At 48.8% G+C, this 22,980-nt stretch overlaps 2 protein-coding genes across 2 annotated transcripts; one reads left to right on the plus strand and one right to left on the minus strand.

Annotated features, from left to right (window-relative positions):
- Window positions 1-7,061: 7,061 nt before the first annotated feature.
- Window positions 7,062-10,941, minus strand: NDUFA1 (NADH:ubiquinone oxidoreductase subunit A1). The gene is made up of 3 exons (XM_039219848.1): window positions 10,741-10,941; window positions 9,716-9,805; window positions 7,062-7,196 (listed from the first exon to the last, which is right to left on the minus strand). Exons 1-3 carry the CDS (start codon window positions 10,840-10,842, stop codon window positions 7,176-7,178), a joined length of 213 nt encoding a protein of 70 aa, XP_039075779.1. The 5' UTR covers window positions 10,843-10,941; the 3' UTR covers window positions 7,062-7,175.
- Window positions 10,942-10,983: 42 nt separating this feature from the next.
- On the plus strand, window positions 10,984-12,245 carry RNF113A (ring finger protein 113A). The gene has a single exon (XM_039219847.1). It carries the CDS (start codon window positions 11,158-11,160, stop codon window positions 12,187-12,189), a length of 1,032 nt encoding a protein of 343 aa, XP_039075778.1. The 5' UTR covers window positions 10,984-11,157; the 3' UTR covers window positions 12,190-12,245.
- Window positions 12,246-22,980: the final 10,735 nt, after the last annotated feature.

The following is a 22,980-nucleotide window of genomic DNA, read 5'->3' on the forward strand; positions in this document are numbered from 1 at the left end:
TTGCCTGACTACACTGACTCAACTTCGTGTGTCTTTTGTGTATGTATTTTGAGGGAGAGTGCAAGTGGGGGAGGGGCAGCGAAATGGGAATGAAAATCCCAAGCAGGCTCCGTGCTGTCAGCACAGAGGCTGACTCGGGGCTCAAACCCACGAACTGTGAGATTGTGACCTGAGCCCAAGTCAGACACCTAGCTGACTGAACCACCCGGGCGCCCTCTTATTTCTTTATACCCAAATTCCAAGGCCATGACCTCCCTTGTGTGCTTGTTTTCAAAGATGCCTTTTATGAGTCAGGGGTGAGCTGCTGCCATGAAGTTCCTTTTATGAGCAGAGACCCAAAAACAATTGACTTAACATTTCTTAGTTCTCTTATCTACAAAATGCCTATGGAATAGGGTTTTTTATGAGGATCAAATCAGACAATTCATGTAAAGACAGAACAGTGGGGCGCCTGGGTGGCTCCACTGGTTGAGCATCTGGCTCTTAATTTCTTTTCTTGTTTTTTAATGTTTTTTTTTTTTTGAGAGAGAGAGAGAGAGACAGAGAGACATAGCATGAATGGAGCATGAATGGAGGAGAGGCAGAGAGAAAGGGAGACAGACAGAATCTGCAGCAGGCTCCAGGCTCCGAGCTGTCAGCACAGAACCAGACACAGGACTTGAACACACGAGCCAAGAGATCAGGACCTGAGCCGAAATTGGACGCTTAACCAACTGAGCCACCCAGGCACCCTGAAAATAAATAATTTTTTTTAATGTTTTTTCATTTATTTCTGAGAGAGAGAGAGAGACAGCATGAGCAGGGGAGGGTCAGAGAGAGAGGGAGACAGAATCCGAAGCAGGCTCCAGGCTCTGAGCTGGCTGTCAGCACAGAGCCCGACACAGGGCTCGAACCCACGAACCGTGAGATCATGACCTGAGCCGAAGTCAGACGCTTAACCAACTGAGCCACCCAGGCGCCCCGAAAATAAATAAATTTTTAAAAAGAGAGACACCTAGCAAGTGAAATGTAGCAGGGTGCGTTGGGTTTGGGCAGGTTCCAAGCCAGTATGGCTGTGTGACCTTCTTGCTCCGAGTCTAAAAGGCCACCAGGCTCTCCCAGGAAGGGGCGGGAGGAGGTAGGAGCCCAGGGCCTTCCCCCAGCTGAGGCCCATCCTCTAACAGGAGAGGCCAGGCACCCTGAGCACTGTGCTGCTGAGTCCCAGGTGGGCGGGTCCCTGAGACTCAAGACGTCCCAACGACCGCTCAGAACGTTCCTGCCATCTTTTAAGTTTATTTATTTATTTTGAGAAAGAGCATGAGCGGGGGGGGTGGTGGTGGGGGGGGGTAGGGAGAGAGAATCCCAAGCAGACTCCACGCTGCCAGTGCAGAGCCCGATGCGGGGCTCGAACCCACGACCCCGGGATCATGACCTGGGCCAAAATCAAGAGTCGGACACTTTACCGACAGCTGCCCAGGCGCCCCTCGGATCGCTGGACTGTTTGATGGTGCTGCCTTGGCTCTCGTCCACAGCCGTAAGTACGGTGGGCCCCTCTTACAGGCCCTGGATTCAAACTCAGGGCTTGCTCTAGAGATCTGACCCGCCCCACCCGAAAGGCGGGGCTCTTACAGGTAAGAGGATAGTGGGCTTCTAGGGGTACCCTGTTTTCGGGCCACCAGAAACACAAGGTATTCGGCCCAGAAGGAAAAGTCTCACCTGTGGAATGAAGCAGACATTCCCTGGCCATGTGTGCATGGCACCACAGGCAGGGTGTAGACCAAAGCAGCTCTTAAATACACGGGAATGACACTTGTTTTCTTGGGGCAGCCATGCTCCATGTTTGCATGTCCCCCTCTTTTCTATCGGCCCTGGAATTACGGTTCTCTGGGAGTCATAACTGACACTGCATACCTGTTCGCAAACTCTGCTACCTGACCACTTCCTAGCCCATATATGATAGTTTCTTCCTGTTTTCTGGGACTGAGGAAGGTCGGTCAAGAAACAAGACAACAGAGGAAACCAGACACATGCCAACTGATAAGGCGACAGTTGCATGGGTTTACCTGAGTAAGACCCGCTAGGCCACTGTCTCTAGCCATGCCCAGGAAAGAACAGGTCTTGGGGCGCCTGGGCCACTCCGTCGGTTAAGCATCCCACTTCGGCTCAGGTCATGATCTCCCGGCTCGTGGGTTCGAGCCCCGCATCGGGCTCTGTGCTGACAGCTCGGACCCTGGAGCCTGCTTCAGATTCGGTGTCTCCCTCTCTCTCTGCCCCTTCCCCGCTCAGCCTCTCTCTTTCTCTGTCTCTCAAAAATAAACATTTTTAAAAAAGCAAAGAACCATTAGGTCTCTAATCAAGAATGAAGATTCGTGGAAATCCCAAAAGCAGCAATTTGGCTCACAATGCACAAGGGCCTTTGAGGGTGGGGAAGCATATTCCAGCCAGCAGCGTCAGGCACCCAGGGCGCGCAGATACGCCAGGGGGACCCTTAGCAATTAGCGTGTGCAGACGTAGCACTGGATTTCTTTACAGAAATCACCTTTTCTTGTCTTTGATCAACAATACACCAAAACGCGAAGGTTCTCAGAGCCTTGTGAACCCCAGCTCAGTGGGCTTGAGGGGCTGCTTCAGCTTTGTCTGGAAAGCAAAGGAAGAGCCCGCCCTGAAAGAGTATTCCAGAAAGAGCATTCCAGACCACGCAAACCTCAGAGATGCAGTATTTGGCCCGCGGGGTGTGGATGAGTTTGGAGGACAGGGCATTGCACGCGCACACGGCCCCAGCCAAGAAGCTGAAGGCCAGACTCTGGGTATCTAACGTCCACGTGGACGAACCTGGGAAGGAAAAGCTCTGTACCTGTCCCGTGTGTCCTGTGTCCCACAAAAGCATAGCATAGTTGTGTTCTCAGGTCACAGAAGTATCAGCCCGATAGGAAATCTTGGAAAACCGCATGATGTTCAGCCCTCAGCCCCCATCCCCTACCTTTGTCCAGAAGCTTCCTGTGGAGGATGGCCGGCTTCAATCCCAGCCCCGCATCGCCTTGCCTTAGAAGAGAGCGAGCGAGCGAGCGAGCGAGCGGCAGCCGCTGAGAGGGGTAAGCCAGCACTCGGTTCTCAAGGTGGCCTTAAGTTGGTTCTCAACTCTCTGCTTTCAGAAAACGCCCTCTGAGCAGTCGGTGGGTGTCGTTGTTGAGCTTTGTATTTTGTTACGTCCATGCAGAGCCCCGGGGCGTCTTTGGCGGCTGTGCTCTGGGAACACTTTAGCTGGGATCACTCATTCTGAGAGGGAACCCCCAGACCGCTGCACTTGCTTACGCGCTGGGCCTCAGGGGCCCCCGACACCAACCTTGGGTGACTTTTGGGGACCCAGGGGTGGACTCGCCGGCTATTCAGGGGGTGCATGCAGTGCCGCGATGATCCCTTCCGCACGCACAGGGCTGCGGGTGCAAACCACACCACGTACATGACTCTGTGACAGTCTCATATATGCAGGCACGTATGCAGGGCACACACTATCCTCACTTGAGAGCTGGGAGACCTGAGGCTCAGAGCAGTGAAGTGACTTGCCCAAGGTCACACAGCCGGCAGGGGGCGGAGCCGCCAGCGCGGAGCTGAGGCGCTGTCCTGGTTCCGGGTCCTGGAGTCCTGGGCATCCTAGGAGGTTCAGAAGCAATGCTCACCTCTTGCCACTAGGTGTCAGTAGCGCCCCAGGAAGACGGCCCAAACTTTCCAAGCGGCCCCGGGGCCGAAGCTCGGCTTTCCGTCCAACCCATGCCACGCGGCCAGGCAGGTATAGGCCTGTCACCGTCTCACTCCTGCTACGGGCCCTGCAGGGACTCCCAGCTGCCCCCGGGAAGAGAGTCTGACGGCCTGAAGGAGATAGACGAGGCCCCTCGTGTTCTGGGCCCTGCCGGCCTCTCCAGTCACTCTCCCCGCCACCTTCTCGCCGCACGCTCCGCTCCAGCCCTGCACGCCCGCTTATAGACCTTTCCCACGAGGCCGTGCCAGTCTGCGTGCCCACGCGCATGCCCTTTCTCCGCGTGCCGTGTCCTCCCTCTCGGTTGTTTAGCTCGCCAGCCCTACCCAACCTTCAAGACGTGGCTAGGAGTAGGCATCACCTGGAGACTTACCCTACGCCCTTTGCCTTCCCTTCCCCCCTCCTCGCCCCCAAGGAGCGCTGAGTCAAGCCCCACCCCCGTGCCCCCAGCACCTTCTGCGATCTTCCATTCAGAGCACTCCTCCCCCCATTCTGTCATCAACTGTCTTTCAGGCCTACTGGGAGCTCCTGAAGGGCGAGGCTGTGTCTCATTCAAGTCTGAGGCACAGTGCCTGGCGTGTAGCAGTTACTCAGCGGTGTTCGGTGACTTGAACCCCGGAGAACATATGAAAGCGCACAGGGTTGGGAGGGAGAACACCAGGAGTCTAGTCCCGCGTGTGCCCGAGCTAAGCGATTGCTTCCCGCCCCTGAGCCTCTGTTTCCTCATCTGAGGAATGAGTTTGGATTAAATGCCTGAGGGGCTTTAGAAATTGGATTGCTGGGGCGCCTGGGGGGCTGTCGGTTTAGCGTCCCACTCTTGCTTTCTGCTAAGGTCATGATCTCGCGGTTTGGGGAAGCGAGCCCCACAGTGGGCTCTATGCTGACAGCCGGGAGCCTGCTTGGGATTCTCTGCCCCTCCCCTCCCCGCACACACGCTTGCTCTCTCAAAATAAATAAATCCTAAAAAGAAGAAAAAGAAATTGGACTGCTGATTCTGGAAGGTTTTCTCATAAATATTCCACTTGAAAATGCTTCCCAAAGGGCAGGGTCATTCTCTTCCTCCCCTTCTGGAATGTGCATGGTTTCCTTTAACCTTTTTCTGTTTAAATTTTTTTAACTTTTTTTTTTTCCCCCTGAGAGAGACAGCGTGAGGAGAGGAAGCTCAGAGAGAGAGGGAGACACAGAATCTGAAACAGGTTCCAGGCTCTGAGCCAGCTGTGAGCACAGAGCCCGACGCGGGGCTTGAACCCACGAACCTTGAGATCATGACCTGAGCCAAAGTCGGAGCCCAACATACTGAGCCACCCAGGCGCCCCTCCTTTAACCTTTTTCAAAGGCTTTTCCTATCACTATGCTACCTGACCCTAGAAATAGCTACAGCAGCCTGGCAGACATGATTTCAAACAAGAAATCATTCTTCCAAACTAGTGACGGAAAAGAAAAGCATGTGTCAGCCGCCACGCTTACAGAAGACAGAAGACCGTGTTTGTGTGTGTGCGAGCGCATAGAGAGACCCTTCGGGGTGGCGTGGCGATGGGGAGGGGCTGGGCGGGCGGGCAGAACAGGTCTTTTCACCGAACACCTCGCATGGTGAGATGTTTGAGCTGTGTGAACACAGTATTTAAAAAATTAAAGATACCGAATAAAACCAAATGAATGGCGTCATTTCCCAGCCATCATTTCAAAGGGGGCAGCGAGTGGACTCTGTACCAGGGGCGGGGGGGGGGGGGGGGGGGGGCGCAGTGCCCTGACCACCTGTCAGAGCTGCTGGGAGGAGATGGTTCTGGCTAATTGCACCTGCAAAGAATCAAGGGAAACGCAGGCTACCAAACACGACTGTCCCCTTCTACGCACGGTGTTCTCACCTGGTTCACTCTCTCGCCGCAGAGTGTAACAATGAGGTGAAAGCTCACAGCAGGTGCCAGAAGGCGGTGAAGGATTCAGACCCTCATGCTGAACCTGACCAACTGATTTCTACCTGTCATGTTGTGGCCCTTCGCTGAACAGCCCCAAACCCATCAAAGCAGATACCCTTAATGGATGACCCCGCCTAGACACACAGCAGAGGCCAGACCTAAATCTCCAGAGACTCAGTGATGGGTGTAGTAGTGCTGCCCAGGTCTTCCACATCCCCATCCGTACTCCCTGCCTCTTCCTTCCTTTCCAGAGATGGTTCTCACAACAGCCAACAAAGCGAGGCCTGTATGGTGCTAAGTGCAGACTAGAGGTTGCACGAAGTCTGTTATCGGGGCTGTGGCTCTCCTTGACCAGTTTCTCGTCCCCGGGCGGCACAACGCCTGCTTCCGCCAGAAGCCCTGCCATGAGGCAGGAGTTGAGTGGAAAGCGCAAAGTGCGCCGTGGTCAAGGTCACCACACCAGATGTTGAGATGGAGAAAAGATGGCGATAAGAAACAGGTCCTGTGGCCACCTACACGCCTGGGCAGCACCCTCCTTCTAGGGGTTACAGCTCTTCAGATCTTTGTATTATCTTTAGTGTGTTTATTTCAACCTTTAGTGTGTTTATTTCAAACGACAGGTAGACTCATTTTAGTAAGAGGATGATTGCTGCCGCTGCCTCCGCCAGAACAATCGGCACTGAGTGAATCCTGTGTGTTAGATGCAGAATGTGTGAAAGGTCAAGGTGGGATCTCAGCTTTTAAAAAACATTCCACCTGGAGGGCCTGGCTGGCTCGGAAGGGGCAGGGGAAGGAGGAGCGGTGTGACTCTTGATCTCAGGATTCTGAGTTCACGCCCTATGCTGGGTGTAGGGATCACGAAAAACCTTTCAACTTAAAGTAAGAGCAGTCTACCTGGAACTAGACACCATAGGACTCACCCAGAAAAGGAAGTAGAAAGGAACTGCATTTTACTAGCAGCGCTGAAGGAACAGGCCTTTGTTAGTGTGTTCCCATCTCTCCCAACAGGAACAACTGCCATTTATGTCACATTAGGCACTGGGCGCAGCGACAGGTGTTTGGCATACATGACATATTTCATTTTAAGCCTCAGCTACCTTCTAGTTTTTCTGTTTCCTTTTTTTTTAGAGGAAAGATCTTTTTTGTTGTCTATTCATTTTGAGAGAGAGAGAGCAAGGGAGAAGCAGAGAGAGAGAGAGAGAGAGAGAGAGAGAGAGGGAGAGAGGATCCCAAGCAGGCTCAGCACTGTCAGCAGAGAGCCTGACCTGGGGCTCAATCTCACGAACCGTGGGACCATGGACTGAGCCCCCCAGCGCCCCTAGTTTGTCTCTTTGTTTTAATGCTAACGCCCCTACACTGGGTAGATTGCTTGACCTTGTTTAGTACTGTTAAAAAAAAAAGGAAAGAAAGCCTTTGACTTTACTTTTTTGTTTTTATTATGTACTATATTGCTATACTGCACAACCTTCTAGAAAGGGCAGGTGAGCATAACTGAGTTATTCTTCTTCAGTCAGGGAAAGGCTTCTTTAATCAATATTCTCCAAACCCTGGAAAACAGTATGAAAAGGAAAATGTGAGAATTCTGTTCCCCCCAAGGATGTACATGGGCCGGCACACATCGGAGACCTTGCAGTGCAGGTCTGGTTCCAGACCATGGTGACAAAGTCAGATGAATGTTTTGGTGGCCCAGTGCATATAAAAATTATGCTCACACTATACCATAGTCTATTAACTGTGCGATAGCATTAGTTCTAAAAAACAAAACAAAACAAAACAAAACACAGTGCACACACCTTAATTTTAAAATACTTTCGCGCTAAAAAAAATTTTTTTTTTAAAGAATAAAGTACTCCAGTGCTAAGAAATGCAACCGTCTTCTGAGTTTTCAGTGAGTTGTAAGCACGGATTGCTGTTACTAAGAGAATCATAATGACAAGCTTGAAATATTTTGAGAATGACCAAAATGTGATACGGAGACGCCAAGTGAGCAGAAGCTGTTGGGGAAATGGCACTGACGGACTCCCTCGGTGCAGGGCCGCCCCAAACCTTCGAGTTGTAAAAAGGCACAGTACTGTAGCTGCACGTGCAATTAAATGAGGTGTGCCTGTGCACTCATTTCCAGGGTCTCCAGACGGCATTTTATTAAAGAAAGCACTTGCACATCCCATATTTCTGTAACTGCCACAATAAACTGAACTGAAGCTTATAATCACTAAAGTAAAAAGAGGAAGCTAAAAGGATGTCTAGTTTTCACTTTCTGACAGCAGCAAACACATCACTTTATATGAAAAGACCCTCCCCGCCACTCCACCCCATCAGAACTAAAGCCAAGCAACTATTTACCATCCAGATCCTTCAGATTCAGAGGACAGTAAGGTAAAACCATTAAAAATAAGAACAGCCAGTGCGAGGAAAGTACTGTCAACCTCACTCTACATTTTTACACATGAGCAAATGCAGACTCTGCTTTAAAGCCTCTTGCTTAAGTCTGTAAGGAAGTGGCAGAGCCACAATCCAAGGTCAGGGGAACCCCCCCCCCCCCCGCCTCCAGAACTCTTGCTGTGTAAGCACAACGCTGTTTATTCAGAAGACCCACTCTTTCTTACTTAGCTCACAACCAAATACTTCAGAAACGACAGAGTAAAAGAGGAATCAGGGATGGCATTTCTTTCGAGTGTTACAATAACACAGTCCAGGTATTTTGTTTCCTGCTGTGGGACGAATCACCTTGCGTGAAATGAAAACTGCAGAGTGTGAGGGGCCACCCTGTGGAAATTCTCATTAGGAATCTTCATGTTACATCCTATGCCAACTGACTGTGGCTGTTCCTGGACCGCGCTTTGAGAAACAACCGCTTTAAGCTGAGCAGAGATCTCTCGGCCCGTTCAGTAAATTCGCTTCTCAAATAGCACTGTACTGACAGGCAGACCACCTAGCATGAGTCCTTCCCCTGTTCTTTAGTGACTGACCCTGTTTTGCTCATCTATAAAGTGAAATTAATATTAACCTAGGTTCACTGTGAACAAACAAGCAAGGAGAGAATATTAAAAAGTCACTGCAATTTTTTAAAAGAATAATGGGAGCTGAACTCCTACGAGATGTAGGAACACACTATTAGGCTTAATCATATTAAAATGCTACTGCTTGGCCATTTCTGATCCACAAAAACTGCAATTCCACAGGATTCAATCAAATTTAAAATTAGAGTAATTCTTTACCTATGGCATTGAGTGCAGGAACAGGCAAACTAATGGAGTACAGGAGAGTATATCTGTGCAACAGGTCCACGTGTGTATGGAAATTTAGTTTACTAAGATGGTATTTGAGATTAAAAAATGGACTGTTCTACAAATGGATAATTTGTGACAATCAGCTATCCCTTGGGAAAAAGTACAGTTAAAACCCGATTTCACATATACCTCCAAATAACCTGTAGATGGGTGAAAGCACTAAATGTAAATAAATATATATACATTTTTTGAGAAACTTTAAAAATATATTCATAATCTTGGGTGGGAAAGTCATTTGTAAGCCAAAATCCAGAATGACAAAATATGATATACGCTGACCACCAAAATTAAAAACTATCTGATGAAAGACATCATAAAGAGGGGAGCCTGGGTGGCTCAGTCGGTTAAGCGCCCAGCTTCGGCTCAGGTCATGATCTCGCGGTTCGTGGGTTCGAGCCCCGCACAGAACAGGCTCTGACAGCTCAGAGCCTGGAGCCTGCTTCAGATTCTGTGTCTCCGGCTCTCTCTGACCCTCCCCTGCTTATGCTGTCTCTCTCTCTCAGAAATAAATAAAAAACATTAAAAAAAAAAAAAGACATCATAAAGTGAAGGAGTTACATTGGGGAAAAGGTTTGCTACGTATATAACAAAAGACTAACAATCACTACATATAAATAACATATATATGTAAGGGTGGGACTGTAAAAAAAAATAACAAGGACACAGGCAGTCTACAGAATGAAAAATACAAATTAATTCCGCACTGTAAGCCATTTGGCAAAACATTACCAGAACCCATCTCAGCTGACAGAGGGCCAGCCTCTGGGCCACCTTACCTTTGACACATAGTAACGATTAACCCCGGAGATGCGCCTATCTCTTTGCATCAAACTCCACTGATACGGGTAATAGGCAACCCTTTTTTCCTACAATTAAAAGAAATTATTATTGCCCAATGTTTATGAAAACGAATGACCCCAGAGAGGGCTATCAGAACTTATAAGTGACCTTCTAGAAAAGGAATCATCACTGAAACAAAAACCAAATTGATATTAAGATTGGATCCGAAATAAAACCGGACCACTAAACTTCATAATTAAGACGGTAACCGTCAGTTCTTACCTTTTCTATTTTAACCGACATCTATTGCCTCCCCCCCCCGCCCCGCCCCCGCCTTTCCTCCTTCCCCTCACTCCCTCCCCCCTTTTGGGACCCTAACGTAAGGAAACAACAGCGGTAGATCACACGTGAACAAAAGTCACAAAACCAGAAAGCGAACACATTTCTACCCTGTACCCTAGAGATAATGGGAAAGACTAGGAGGCGCGGGAAATTACCATCCTGATGTGAAAAGCAGGATCTTGCGGCAAATACCTAATGCCTTTGGGGGGGTGGGGGGAAGTGGGGGATAAAACACGTCAAGGTAAAAACCTAATTAAGGACAGGGAGGTAAGGAAAAAAAAAAAAACAACAAAACAAAAAACCTGAGATGCTACCAGGATGTGGATGCGAGACATCAAAATCAAAATCTAGCAGGAAAGATCGGAGATCCCCGGGAGTGGAGGCCAGGCTAGGCTGACCCCCCGGAGTCCCGACCTACCTTCTAAGCTACCTTTCCAGCCCCCTTTCTGCCCTCTTGCCCGCTTTTCTCCCAACAACGAGCTGCTTCTTGCTACAGAGGATGTGCTTTCTGACGGGCTGCGTGTCGCAAGCCTCCGCTTGGGAGGCGACACGGAGAAGGCGGAGGGCCGACCCCGGCGTACCCCATCTCGGAGAGGCGCCGCACCCCAACCGCCTCCCGCCGCGCGTTTGCCAACGCCTGTCCGCGGGGTGAGCTGTCGCGCCTGAGAGGTCGCCTCACCTTGCCCCCGTTACAGAACCTGTGGATGTGCGCGGTGGCTATGCCGGGGATGACCAAGCACACGGCCATGACGCCGATCCCAGGCAGGATCTCGAACCACATCGCACCGCGCGCCTGCCAGGGCCGAGCCCTTCCTTCCCGGCCCCTTAAAGGTGACCCGGCCTCGGACCATTCCCGGTAGGCCCCGCGGCGGGCTGCGAGCGGGGCGGGGCCACGCGCGCCACCGAAGGAAACGACGGTGGCCGGCGGGGCTCACGAGTGTCGCACGTCCTCACCGTTGCCAGCTGGCGCTCCCGCAGTCGGCCCTGGGCGGCCCGGTCGGCTCCGGCTGGTGGCCGAGCGCACGGCGTTCGAGGGCGTGAGGAGGCCCCGCGCGGCCGGGCACGCCACAGCCATCCCGGGACAGGGGACTCTAAGATGGCAGAGCAACTCTCGCCGGGAAAGACGACGGACCAGGTGTGCACCTTCCTGTTCAAAAAGCCTGGGGCGCGAAAGGGGGCCGCAGGCCGCAGAAAGCGCCCGGTCTGCGACAAGGAGTCCGGAGACAGCAGCAGCAGCAGCGACGAAGGCAGCACGGTGGTGCGCCCAGAGAAGAAGCGGGCGATCCACAATCCGATGATACAGAAGACCCGTGGCAGTGGTAAACAGAGGGAGGCTTACGGCGACTTGAGCAGCGAGGAGGAGGAGACCGAGCCCGAGAGCCTGGGCGTGGTGTACAAGTCCACCCGCTCGGCAAAGCCCGTGGGACCAGAGGATATGGGGGCGACCGCCGTCTACGAGCTAGACACGGAGAAGGAGCGTGACGCACAGGCCATCTTCGAGCGCAGCCAGAAGATCCAGGAGGAGCTGAGGGGCAAGGAGGATGACAAGATCTACCGGGGGATCAATAATTATCAAAAATACATGAAGCCCAAGGATACTTCCATGGGCAACGCTTCCTCCGGGATGGTGAGGAAGGGCCCCATCCGCGCTCCCGAGCATCTACGTGCCACCGTGCGCTGGGATTACCAGCCCGACATTTGCAAAGACTACAAGGAGACTGGCTTCTGCGGCTTCGGAGACAGCTGCAAGTTCCTCCATGACCGTTCAGATTACAAGCATGGGTGGCAGATCGAACGTGAGCTTGATGAGGGTCGCTACGGCGTCTATGAGGATGAAAACTATGAAGTGGGAAGCGACGAGGAGGAAATACCATTCAAGTGTTTCATCTGTCGCCAGACCTTCCAGAACCCTGTAGTCACCAAGTGCAGGCATTATTTCTGCGAGAGGTGTGCGCTGCAGCATTTCCGCACCACCCCTCGCTGCTATGTCTGTGACCAGCAGACCAATGGCGTCTTCAATCCCGCGAAAGAATTGATCGCGAAGTTGGAGAAGCACCGAGCTGCGGAAGAGGGTGGTGCTCCGGATTTCCCAGAAGACCCCGATGAGAGTCCAAACCCCATTACTTAGTTTTCCCATCACTCTCATACCTCGAAATAAATACTTTGTTGTTTTGGAAATCGTAATTCGCCGTGTCCTTCCTTTCTAGGGAAAGGGAGTGGAAAAGGCGGGTGGTGAAGGAGGTTCCTGCATGGGTGGCTTGTAAAAGCCTCGAGGTAGGTACAATCTGGAGTTTTGTCTGGTATACATGCTGCCTCGGTGTGCCATAACTTTTCAGAACCCTTTGGCATAAATTCCAGGGATGGGAGAAGTTCCAGGAAAGAGCTAGAATTTGCTAGAACTAATCAAAGATGCGATGAAAGCAAAAACTGAACCTATTACGTCACGTTCCTGTATCACTTGATAGTTTACAAAAGCACCTTCCATGCATTATCTCTATTGGGAGCCTGTACTACAAAATCTGCCCCCGCCAAGGTGTGTGTTTGGGGGGCAGGGGGCGGCGGGGGGGGGGGGGGGGGGGGGGGGGGGGGGGGGGGGGGGGGGGGGGGGGGGGGGGGGGTGAGTGGGAGGGTCAGGTGGGAGAGCTGGGAGCTAGCACCAGGGGGCCTGTATGGGAAATGGTCCTTGCTCTCTTTAAAGCACCCCAGGTGACCCTGCTTCCACGAATGACTGAAATGGCCTGTGTGGCGCTCTCCAGGATGATAGCCACTAGCTTCATGTGGCAGTGGTGTACCTGAAACGTGGCCGGTAGCCACTATGCTGGACACTGCAGGTCTACACATAACTTGTAAACCAAGTTCAGAGGGCAGAAACCCAACACTTTATAACCCATTGCCTGAAACTACTCTCACAGACTGTAACAGCTGGTCATCCATGTACCTGTCTTCCCAACTAGTCTGTGAAGTCTTCAGTGACGAGCCCAGGGCTTGGCATATAATAAACACGAAATAAACCCAGAGATGGTTGGAAAAGGATGTTAGGGCCAACGCCCTGAACCCAGGCTGAGGAGCTTTGACTACATTCTGTAGGTAATGAGATGGCAGAGGTTTGGAGAGGGGAACACAATCAGCCTTTTTTTTTTCTTTTTAATGTTTATTTATTTTTGAGAGAGAGAGAGAGAGAGTGCAAGTGGGGGAGGGACAAAGAGAGAGGGAGACAGACTCTGAAGCAGGCTCCAGGCTCTGAACTGTCAGCACAGAGCCCGATGCAAGGCTCGAACCCACGAACCACGAGATCATGACCTGAGCCGAAGTCGGGCGCTTAACCAACTGAGCCACCCAGGCGCCCCGAGACTTTTTTTTTTCTAACTCACATTCATTCATCCATTTAAACATATTCGTTGAGCGGCTACCGTGTGTCAGGCACTGTGCTTGGCATAGGGGATATTAGCAAACGAGACAGACTCAGCCCCCGTCTTCGTGGAGCTGGACATCAAACAGTGGCGGGTGTGATGAGCGTGAGGGAAAAGTGTGCTGGGTTGATCTCTCAGATTAACCCAACCCCAGCCTCGGACGGGTTCAGAATCATTTATTTCCTTGCTACAAAGCGATGCATTCTATAAGAGAACGGATAAAGCACACTGCGGAGACATGAGTAGCCTACTGGGAAAGGGTTTAAGAAAGTATCACCGGAGGAGGAAACAGCACTCAAGGGATGAGACAAAGAAGCAGCCAAACAGGACACAGGACACTGTGGGGACACAGATGGAGAACTAGAAGCCAACACTGCCCATGGAAGGCAGAGAGTGTTTTGAAAAGTGTCATGAAAGATACAGGGTGACGAGGAGCAAAAGAATTATAAAAATGTTTCTTTTCTTTTGATTCTGTATCTCCCTCTCTCTCTGACCCTTCCCTGCTCATGCTATCTCTCTCTCTCTCTCTCTCTCTCAGAAATAAATATAGCATTTAAAAAATTTTTTAAAATCGGGGCGCCTGGGTGGCTCAGTCAGTTGAGCATTGGCCTTCGGCTCAGGTCATGATCTCACAGTTCATGGGTTCGAGCCCCGCGTCAGGCTCTGCTGACAGCCAGCTCAGAGCCTGGAGCCTGCCTCAGATTTTGCGTCTCCCTCTCTCTCTGACCCTCCCCTGCTCATGCTGTCTTTCCCTCTCTCAGAAATAAATAAAAACATTAAAAAATTTTTTTAAATCAATAAATAAAAGAATACAAAGCAGTCCAGCCCGACTGAAGGAAGCAGGTAATCAGGCGCCAAAGAGCAGACACCTTGCGAGTCACATGGACCTTGAACTTTATCTGAATGGCAAAGGAATACCATCAAAGGGTTTTAAGAAAGAAAGTGATGGGGCACCCGGGTGGCTCAGTCAGTTGAGCATCCCACTCTTGATTCCGGCTCAGGTCATGATCTATCTCATGGTCGTGGGACCAGCCCGGTGTCTGGCTCTGAGCTGCGCATGGAACCTGCTCGGGATTCTCTCTCTCCCTCTCTCTGCCCCTCCCCCACTCATGTGCATGTGTGCATGCTCTCTCAAAATAAATAAACAAAACAAAGAAAGTGAGATGATCAGATTCGAATTTTTTTTGAGAGAAAGCACAAGTGAGAGCAGGACAGAGGAAGAGGATTTTTTTAATGTTTATTTTGAGAGAAAGAGAGCAGAATTGGGGGAGGGCAGAGAGAAAAGGGCACAGAGGATCCCAAGCGGGCTCTGTGCTGACAGCAGAGAGCCCGATGTGGGGTTCGAACTCACGAACTGAACCGTGCAATCATTAGCTGAGCCTAACGCTTAACCAACCAAGCCACCCAGGCATTCCCCGATTCGAATTTTAAAAAGAGAATTCTGCAGTGTGGATTGAAGGAACCAGACAGGAGACAGGGAGATCACTTAGGAGGCTGGAGCACTAGTCCAGGTGATACGATGGTAGACTGGACTAGACTGGAGGCTGTGGACATGCATTTAATAAGTGGTGTTGAGCACCCACTATATACTACACATTGATGTAAGCAATAGAGAGACAGCCATAACCACAGTGCACAAGTTGGGGCGTCTGGCTGGCTCGGTCAGTGGAGCACGCCCCTCTTGATCTTGGGTTATTAGTTTGAGCCCCATGTTGGGTGTAGAGATTACTTAGAAATAAATAAGGGAAGCTCAGTCGATTAAGCATCCGACTCTTGATCTTGGCTCCGGTCATGATCTCATGGTTTATGAGATTGAGCCCCGCGTCTGGCTCTGAGTTGGCAGCGTGGAGCCTGCTTGGGATTCTGTCTCTCCTTCTCTCTGCCCATACCCCCCGACTCTCTCTCAAACTACATAAACTTAAAAAGAAACAAAGATGCACATACAGAAACGCACATAAAACACAACTTTGCAGAACAAGTAATTATATAGGAACACCTGCATAACCACGACCCTGGTCAAGAAATACAAAACTGACAACACTCAAGGAGCCTCGGTGCACCCTCCAGATCCCACCCCTCCACCCCCAGAGGTTACACATAGGTCACCTCTATGCTGACTTTTATGGGAATCAGTCCTTCGCTTTTTTCCGTTGACCTAGCCTTCCTCTTTAGCTATGTGTCTCTTTCCCTCTCACCAAACCAAGAATAAATAATGCACGCTTAATGCCCTTCCTTTCTCATGTCCCATTTACTCATTTTTTGTAACATATAGTTACATATAGTTATATATATATATATAGTTCATATCGCAGCATGAATATATTCATAGTCACCATTTAAAAGTATATACTCTAGGGGCGCCTGGGTGGCTCAGTCAGTTAAGTGTCCAACTTCGGCTCAGGTCATGATCTCACAGTTTGTGGGTTCGAGCCTCGTGTCAGGCTCTGTGCTGACAGCTAGCTCAGAGCCAGGAGCCTGTTTCAGATTCTGTATCTCCCTCTCTCTCTGACCCTCCCCTGCTTGCGCTGTCTCTCTCTCTCAAAAATAAATAAACCATTAAAAATTATTTTAAATAATAATTTTAAAAAAGTATATACTCCAGTGGCTTTTAGTATAGTCACAAGGTTGTGCAACCCTCACCACTAATTCAAGAACATTTTTGTAACATACAGAATTGTGTATTGCAAATTGTATTATACACCCGAAACTAATACTGTATAGTACACCTGAAACTAAGATAACATTGTACATTAATTATACTAGAATTTTGTTTGAAAGGAACATTTTCAACCCCCCAAAAAGAAACCCATATCCATTAGCAGTCAACTCTCCACTATTCCCCTCATGCCCCCCCCCCCCACCTGGCAACCCCTAAGCTTTGTGTCTCTATAAACTACCCTTTTCTGGACATTTCATATCAATGGAATCATCTAATATGCGGTATTTTGTTACTGCTTTCCCTAAGCGTGTTTTCAAGGCTGACCCATGTTGGAACACGTATCAATACTTTCTTAATGTGGTTGAATAATACTCCATCGTGTGGATATACTACATTTTGTTTATTCCTTCATCAGTTGATGGACATTTGGGTTATTTCCACATTTTGGCTATTAGGAATAATGATGCCAACTAATAGACGCAGGTTTCCATTTCTCTGGAGGAGATACCTAGAAGTGGAAATGCTAAGTCATATGATAATTTTGTTTAACCTTTCTTTAAAAATTTTTTTTGATTGAAGTGAAATACACATACAACTAACCAGTTTAAAGTGAACAACCCAGGGGTGCCTGGGTGGCTCAGTCAGTGAAGCGGCTGGCTTCGGCTCTGGTCACGATCTCGCCGTTCGTGAGTTCGAGCCCAGCATCGGGCTCTGTGCTGACAGCCATCTCAGAGCCTGGAGCCTGCTTAGGATCCTGTGTCCCTTTCTCTCTGTGCCCCTCCCTTTCTTGTGCTCTGTCTCTCTCTGCCTCTCAAAAAAACGAATAAACGTTAAATTATAAAAAAAAAAAGTGAACCATCCAGTGGCATTTAATACATTCACAGTGTTGTGACAGTACCACCTCTACGTAAATTCAAAACATTTGCATTACCCCAGAAGGAAACTCTGTACCCGTTAAGTACATGCTCTTCATTCTCTCCTCCCCACAGCCCCTGACAACCACCAACTGGCATCCTATCTCTATGGATTCAGCCAGTCGGGACCGTTCAGATAAATGTAACGATACAAATCATACACTATGCAATCTTTTGCCGACCGTTCATATAAATGTAATGATACAAATCATACACTATGTAATCTTTTCCGTCTGGCTTCTTTCAAGTAACTCACTTCAACGTGCTGTGAATAGTGCAACATATGTTGCAGCACTTCATTGGTGAGGCTGAACAACACCCCCTTGTGCAAGTTTTTTGTTAAGAGTTCTTTATATATCTTGGATACTAAACCCTTATCACATATATGACATGGAAATATTTTCTCTAATTCTGTGGGTTTTCTTTTTACTTTCTTTTTGGTATTCTTTGAAGCACAAAAGGTTTTAGTTTCTTTTTTTTTTAATTTATGAGACAGAGAGACAGAGACAGACAGCGCAAGCAGGGGAGGGTCAGAGAGAGAGGGAGATACAGAATCTGAAACAGGCTCCTGGCTCTGAGCTAGCTGTCAGCACAGAGCCCGACGCAGGGCTCGAACCCACGAACCATGAGATCATGACCTGAGCCGAAGTTGGACGCTTAACCGACTAAGCCACCCAGGAGCCCCTCAAAAGGTTTTAGTTTCGATGAAGTACAATTTATCCATTTTTCCTTTTTTTTTTTTTTAATTTTCAATGTTTATTTATTCTTAGAGAGAGAGAGAGCATGAGCAGGTTAGGGGCTGAGAAAGGGAGACAGAATCCAAACCAGGCTCCAGACTCCAGCTGACAGCTCAGAGCCTGGAGCCTGCTTCGGAGGATTCTGTGTCTCCCTCTCTTTCTGCCCCTCCCCTGCTTGTGCTTTGTCACTATCTCTAAAAAAATAAATATATGTTAAAAACATTTTTAAAAACTAAAAATAAAATAAAATTGGGAAATGTGATGGGGCTCCTGGGTGACTTAGTCTGTTAAGCATCCAACTCTTGGTTTCGCCTCAAGTCATGATCTCATGGTTTGTGGGTTCGAGCCTGACATCTGGCTCTGTGGTGGTGATGAAGTCTTGTGGTGATGGGAGGGGGGAGTGCATGGGGTCTGGAGCCAACAGCCAAGAAAGAATTCTTGAAGGCCTCTTTAGTGCAAAAAGTTGATTTTATTAAAGTATGGGGACAGGAAGAGCTGCACTCTAAGTGTGCGAAGTGCGGGGAGAGGGAGTTTCCAAAGAGACTTTCACTTGCTAAAGACTTACTGGAGGCCCGGCTATTGTCAAGCTAGAGTTGTCCTTCCCTCTAGCAAAGTATTAACATTAAGACAGAAGGGAGTTTTTGGACTTTACGCTATGATGGGCTTGCCTTTTTCTGGTAAATTGGTGAAGACTCTTATCAATTTAACCATTTGTTTTTGTCCTTTCCTGGTTTTGGGTAGCCTGGAGTGTCCAAGGAATATCATACTTGTCCAACCTGGGGGGTAGGGGGGTACTGTTAGCCAGCACGTTGCCCTCCGCTTGCCCCACACTCCCTCACCACTGGTAGCACTAAGCACAGAGCCTGCTTAGGATTCTTTCTCTCTCTCCCTCTCTGCTGCTCCCTTGCTCAGTCGCACGCACTCCCTCTCTCTCTCTCTCAAAATAAATAAACATTAAAAAAAAAAATAAGTTGGGAAGACCAAAAGCAGAAGAGGGTGGATTGAAGAGCAAAACAGAATCCTAGGATGTAGTTTGCATAAGAGCAAGGGTGTAATACCAGGTGATGAGGGAGCATAAATTAGGCAAGCTGCTACCCCTCAAACCAAACCACCCCCTCCCACGTGGGATGTGTGTGACACTCCTCAGGCCCTCTTGGCTGCCCAAGGACACAGGAAAGGACAGAACACCAATGGGTAACTTGATAGTCTCCATCAGTTTACAAGGATCTCATCAATAAATAGCCTGATTTCCCGGCACTCCTCACTATCTTAATGCTTTGCTAGAGGGAAAAACAACCTTAGCTTGATGATACCTAGGCCTCCAGTAATTTGTAAATCCTCTTTAGGACAGGAAAATACCTTTAACAAACTTTACCTCCCCCAACTCCACAGCCACTCAGCACAACCCCAGTGCGGCTTGTTCTGCCCACTGGTCCTGTCCCCTGTCCCCGTGCTTTCATAAGATCACCTTTTTGCGCGAAAGACGTCTTCAACAATTCTTCCCTGGCCATCGGCTCCAAACACCACCATCCCCCAAAATCTCATCACCAAGGACACCTCATGCCCAGAGGTGCTTGGGAGTTGGGTTTAAATTCCTCACACCTATAAAGTGTAGGGTCCCACAGTCTGAGAACCAAACAATAGTAACAATAAAAATAATAGCAGGAGGGCACTTGTGGGGATGAGCACTGGGTGTTATGTGGAAACCAATTTGACAATAAACTATTTGTTAAAAAAATAATAATAATAATAGCAAAACAGATCTGAAATGGTGGGAATTAAGGGGCCCAGTAAAGGCAAACACAAAATTTCCCTGTAAGGACATTTTCATACCCAGGCACATAGAACTCATACAGAGAATAAGTGTACTAAAGATGGGCTCACAGCCAAGATTATAGACCACCACATCAGGAAATTAACTACCTTGAGGGAGGAGTCAGAAGAGGCAACAATTGAGATCATTTACATCTAAGGAACTAGCAACATGAGAACAATCCAAAAAAGCTTCTGGGAAAAGTAAGGAACAGGAGTTAAAAAACAAAAAAACTTAAAGCATTAAGACAGATGGATTTGAAAAAACACCCAAACAAATTTTAACATGTGATCATTAAATTTTGAAACAATTCAAAAGTGAATAGGCAAAGTGAACAATAGACTAGATACAGCCAAGGAAGGAACTGTTGTGCCCGAATCACGAGTCCCCAGAGACCTCCAAGGAGCCGACACCGATGCAAGTACATAAGGGTCTTTATTACAAGCTCGAGCAAGGGCTCACCCATCTACCAGCGCAGCGGCAGCAAAGTGAAGCCCCAAACAATAGCGAGCAGGGTTTTTATGGGGTAAGGGACGGGGGTGTTACAGTGCACACGTTGTACGTATGGCATCATCACATAAGCACCAATCATAATTGTACAGCCCCATGGTAACAGTTTTGACCATTCAATGTCTGTGAGGTGTCCGTTACTTTTGGTGGGACCCAGTCATGACCTTTGAGAATCCTTTGAAAATGACCAATTATGAGGTGAGCTCAAAGGCAAGCGGTGAGTGATTGGCTAGTAACTACCTGCAGTTCCCAGCCCTGACTCAGACCACAGGAATGTTACACATTTCTTTTGATTGGCTGATCAGAGGGTGGTCCGAGGGTGGCTTCAGCTGAGGCTTTTCCTGGAACTGGGGCTACGTGCAGCCCGAGGTTGCTCTTAATGGAGGACTTACTTTCAGGCTCCTCGGAACAAGTGAACTGGAGGACAGACCTGAAGAAATCACTCGGAATCCAACACAGTAAAACAATGAAAGGGAAAAAGCCAAAGAAAACCTGGTAGCATGGTAGAGAGAATGACACATTCCAACATCCATCTAATAGGGATTCAAGGAGAGGATGGAAGACAGGCAGTATCTGAAGAGATAATGACTAAGAGATTTTTAGAAATAAGTTTTCAAGCTAAAGGAGCAACCTCAAGTACTTAACCAGATAAATACAAAAAAAAAAAAATCCACACCTAGACAAATTGTAGTAAAACTGCAGCCACAGAACACAAAGAGAAAATCTTAAAAAAACAAGAGAGACAGATTACCAATTAAGTGACAACAGAAGAATAACTATAGACTTTTCCAGGAAAAAAAAAAAAAAGGATATCAGAGGTGCCTGGGTGCCTCAGTCCGTTAATAGTTCCACTCTTGATTTCAGCTCAAGTTTTCATGGTTCCTGAGGTCCAGCCCCAGTCAGGATCTATGCTGACAGCTCCAGGAGCCTGCTTCAGATTCTGTGTCTCCCTCTCTCCTTGCCCCTCCCTTACTCACGCTCTGTCTCTCTCACTCTCAAAAAATAAACATTAATATATTTTAAAACAAGAATTCTATAATCAGAGGCCCCTGTGTAGCTCAGTCGGTTAAGCATCCAATTCTTGATTTCACCTAAGGTCGTGTTCTCGTGGTTCGTGGGTTCGAGCCCTGCGTCCGGTTCCACGTGTGGAGCCTGCTGGGGATTATCTCTCTCTTTCTCTGTCAAAGATAAATAAATAAACTTTTAAAAAATCTTTAAAAAAAGAATTCTATATTCATTCAACAAACTCAGCAAGTGCAATGAATTTATTTTTTTTTTTAAATTCAACCCCTTCTCTGTGCTTGGCAATTTTTTTAATGATTGGGATACATAGCAAATGAAATAGACAGAAATCCATGTCCTCATGGAGTTGACATTCTAGTGGAGAGAGACAGGAAATAAGCAATAAATAAATAAGTGAATTATATAGTAGGTAAACACAGGTGAAGGAGGTGGCTGGCTAGCTCAGTCAGAAAAGCATGTGACTCCTGATCTTTTGGGTTGTGAGTTTGAGTCCCACGTTGGGCACAGACAACCCAAACACACAAACAACCACCACCAAGAAAGTGAATTGAGCCAGTCTGGGGCAGGAAATGGGCTGAAAGTTACAAAAGGGTTATCAGGATCACCTCATCAAGGAGGTGACATTGGAGCAAAGATCTGAAGGAGGTAAGGAATCTGTTGGAGGTGCACCCACCTAAATTTCTATTTAGGAATGCAAGAGAGGCAGGAGGGGCAAGATGGCAGAGAAGTAGGGAGCTCAGTACACTGCACTTGCTCCCATATCTCACACGGAAAAGATCTGAAGCCATAGGAAACCTTACAGAACCCAAGAGATTGGGAGAAAAAGGACACAGAATCCACAGAGAAAGCCTTCTTCTTTTTTTTTTTTTTTTTTTTTACAAATAGTTTATTGTCAAGTTGGTTTCCATATAACACCCAGTGCTCATCCCCACAAGTGCCCTCCTCCATGCCCATCACCCCCTCCCCCCACTGAGAAAGCCTTCTAATGTGAGTGCGAACTGGGGAAGATAAAATCGGGCCGGGATCGGAGACTCACAGGGACGGGGGCGATCCCCCTCTGCGGGGAATGAGAGGGGAAAGAGAGAGTCCGAAACTACTAAAGACACGGTCCCTATCGCTGGGGAACAGAAAAACCTCCGCTCGGGGCACAGAAGGACCGTGCATGCCAAATCCCTGCGTGCCAAATCCACGCATGCCAACTCGTCCTGGAGGGGCCGCCAGACGACTGCTCCTTTGAGCTCCTGGCTGGCTGGACCCCTAGAGGGAAGGTGAAGGGCTTAAAACTGGGAGATTTGCCCACGAGTTCGTGTTTTGGGTGATGAGACACAGAGGGACCCAGTTTCCCGCTCTCCAGCGGGCCCAGCGCACCCCCCAGGCAAACCTCCGTCCTTGCTCGCCAACCAGACCTGGAGAAGAAGGGAGCAGCGACTGTGGTTCCACCCGAAGGGCTAGGCAAGAGGTTTGGAATTACCCAGAGGGGATCGCCTGCGAGGTTGTGTCTATGGCAATTTCAGTGGGGCGCGCGGACTGGGATTTGGAAACTAGGCCTGGCCTGGGTGAAAGAGCGTGACCCACTTTGGCTGCGCCCCTGGCACGGGGAGTTTACACACCCAAAAAAGTGAGGTGCAGCGCTGGGTCTGTTCAAGAAGGGACTGGAACACCCCCACTCTCCTCCCCACAACCGCCAAGGCATAACTCCCACCTGACACATTGGATCACACCACGCCCATCCCTGCTAGAGAGCTGCCCTCCTCCTTTTCTTTTGTTTTTTTGTTTGTCTATGTGCTGTCTACAAGAAACTCATTTTAGACTGGAAGATACCTTCAGATTAAAAGTAAGGGGATGGAGAAATA

The sequence above is a fragment of the Hyaena hyaena genome, unplaced genomic scaffold (assembly GCF_003009895.1).
Source record: "Hyaena hyaena isolate Hyena2069 unplaced genomic scaffold, ASM300989v1 scaffold_840, whole genome shotgun sequence".
Lineage (NCBI taxonomy): Eukaryota > Metazoa > Chordata > Mammalia > Carnivora > Hyaenidae > Hyaena > Hyaena hyaena.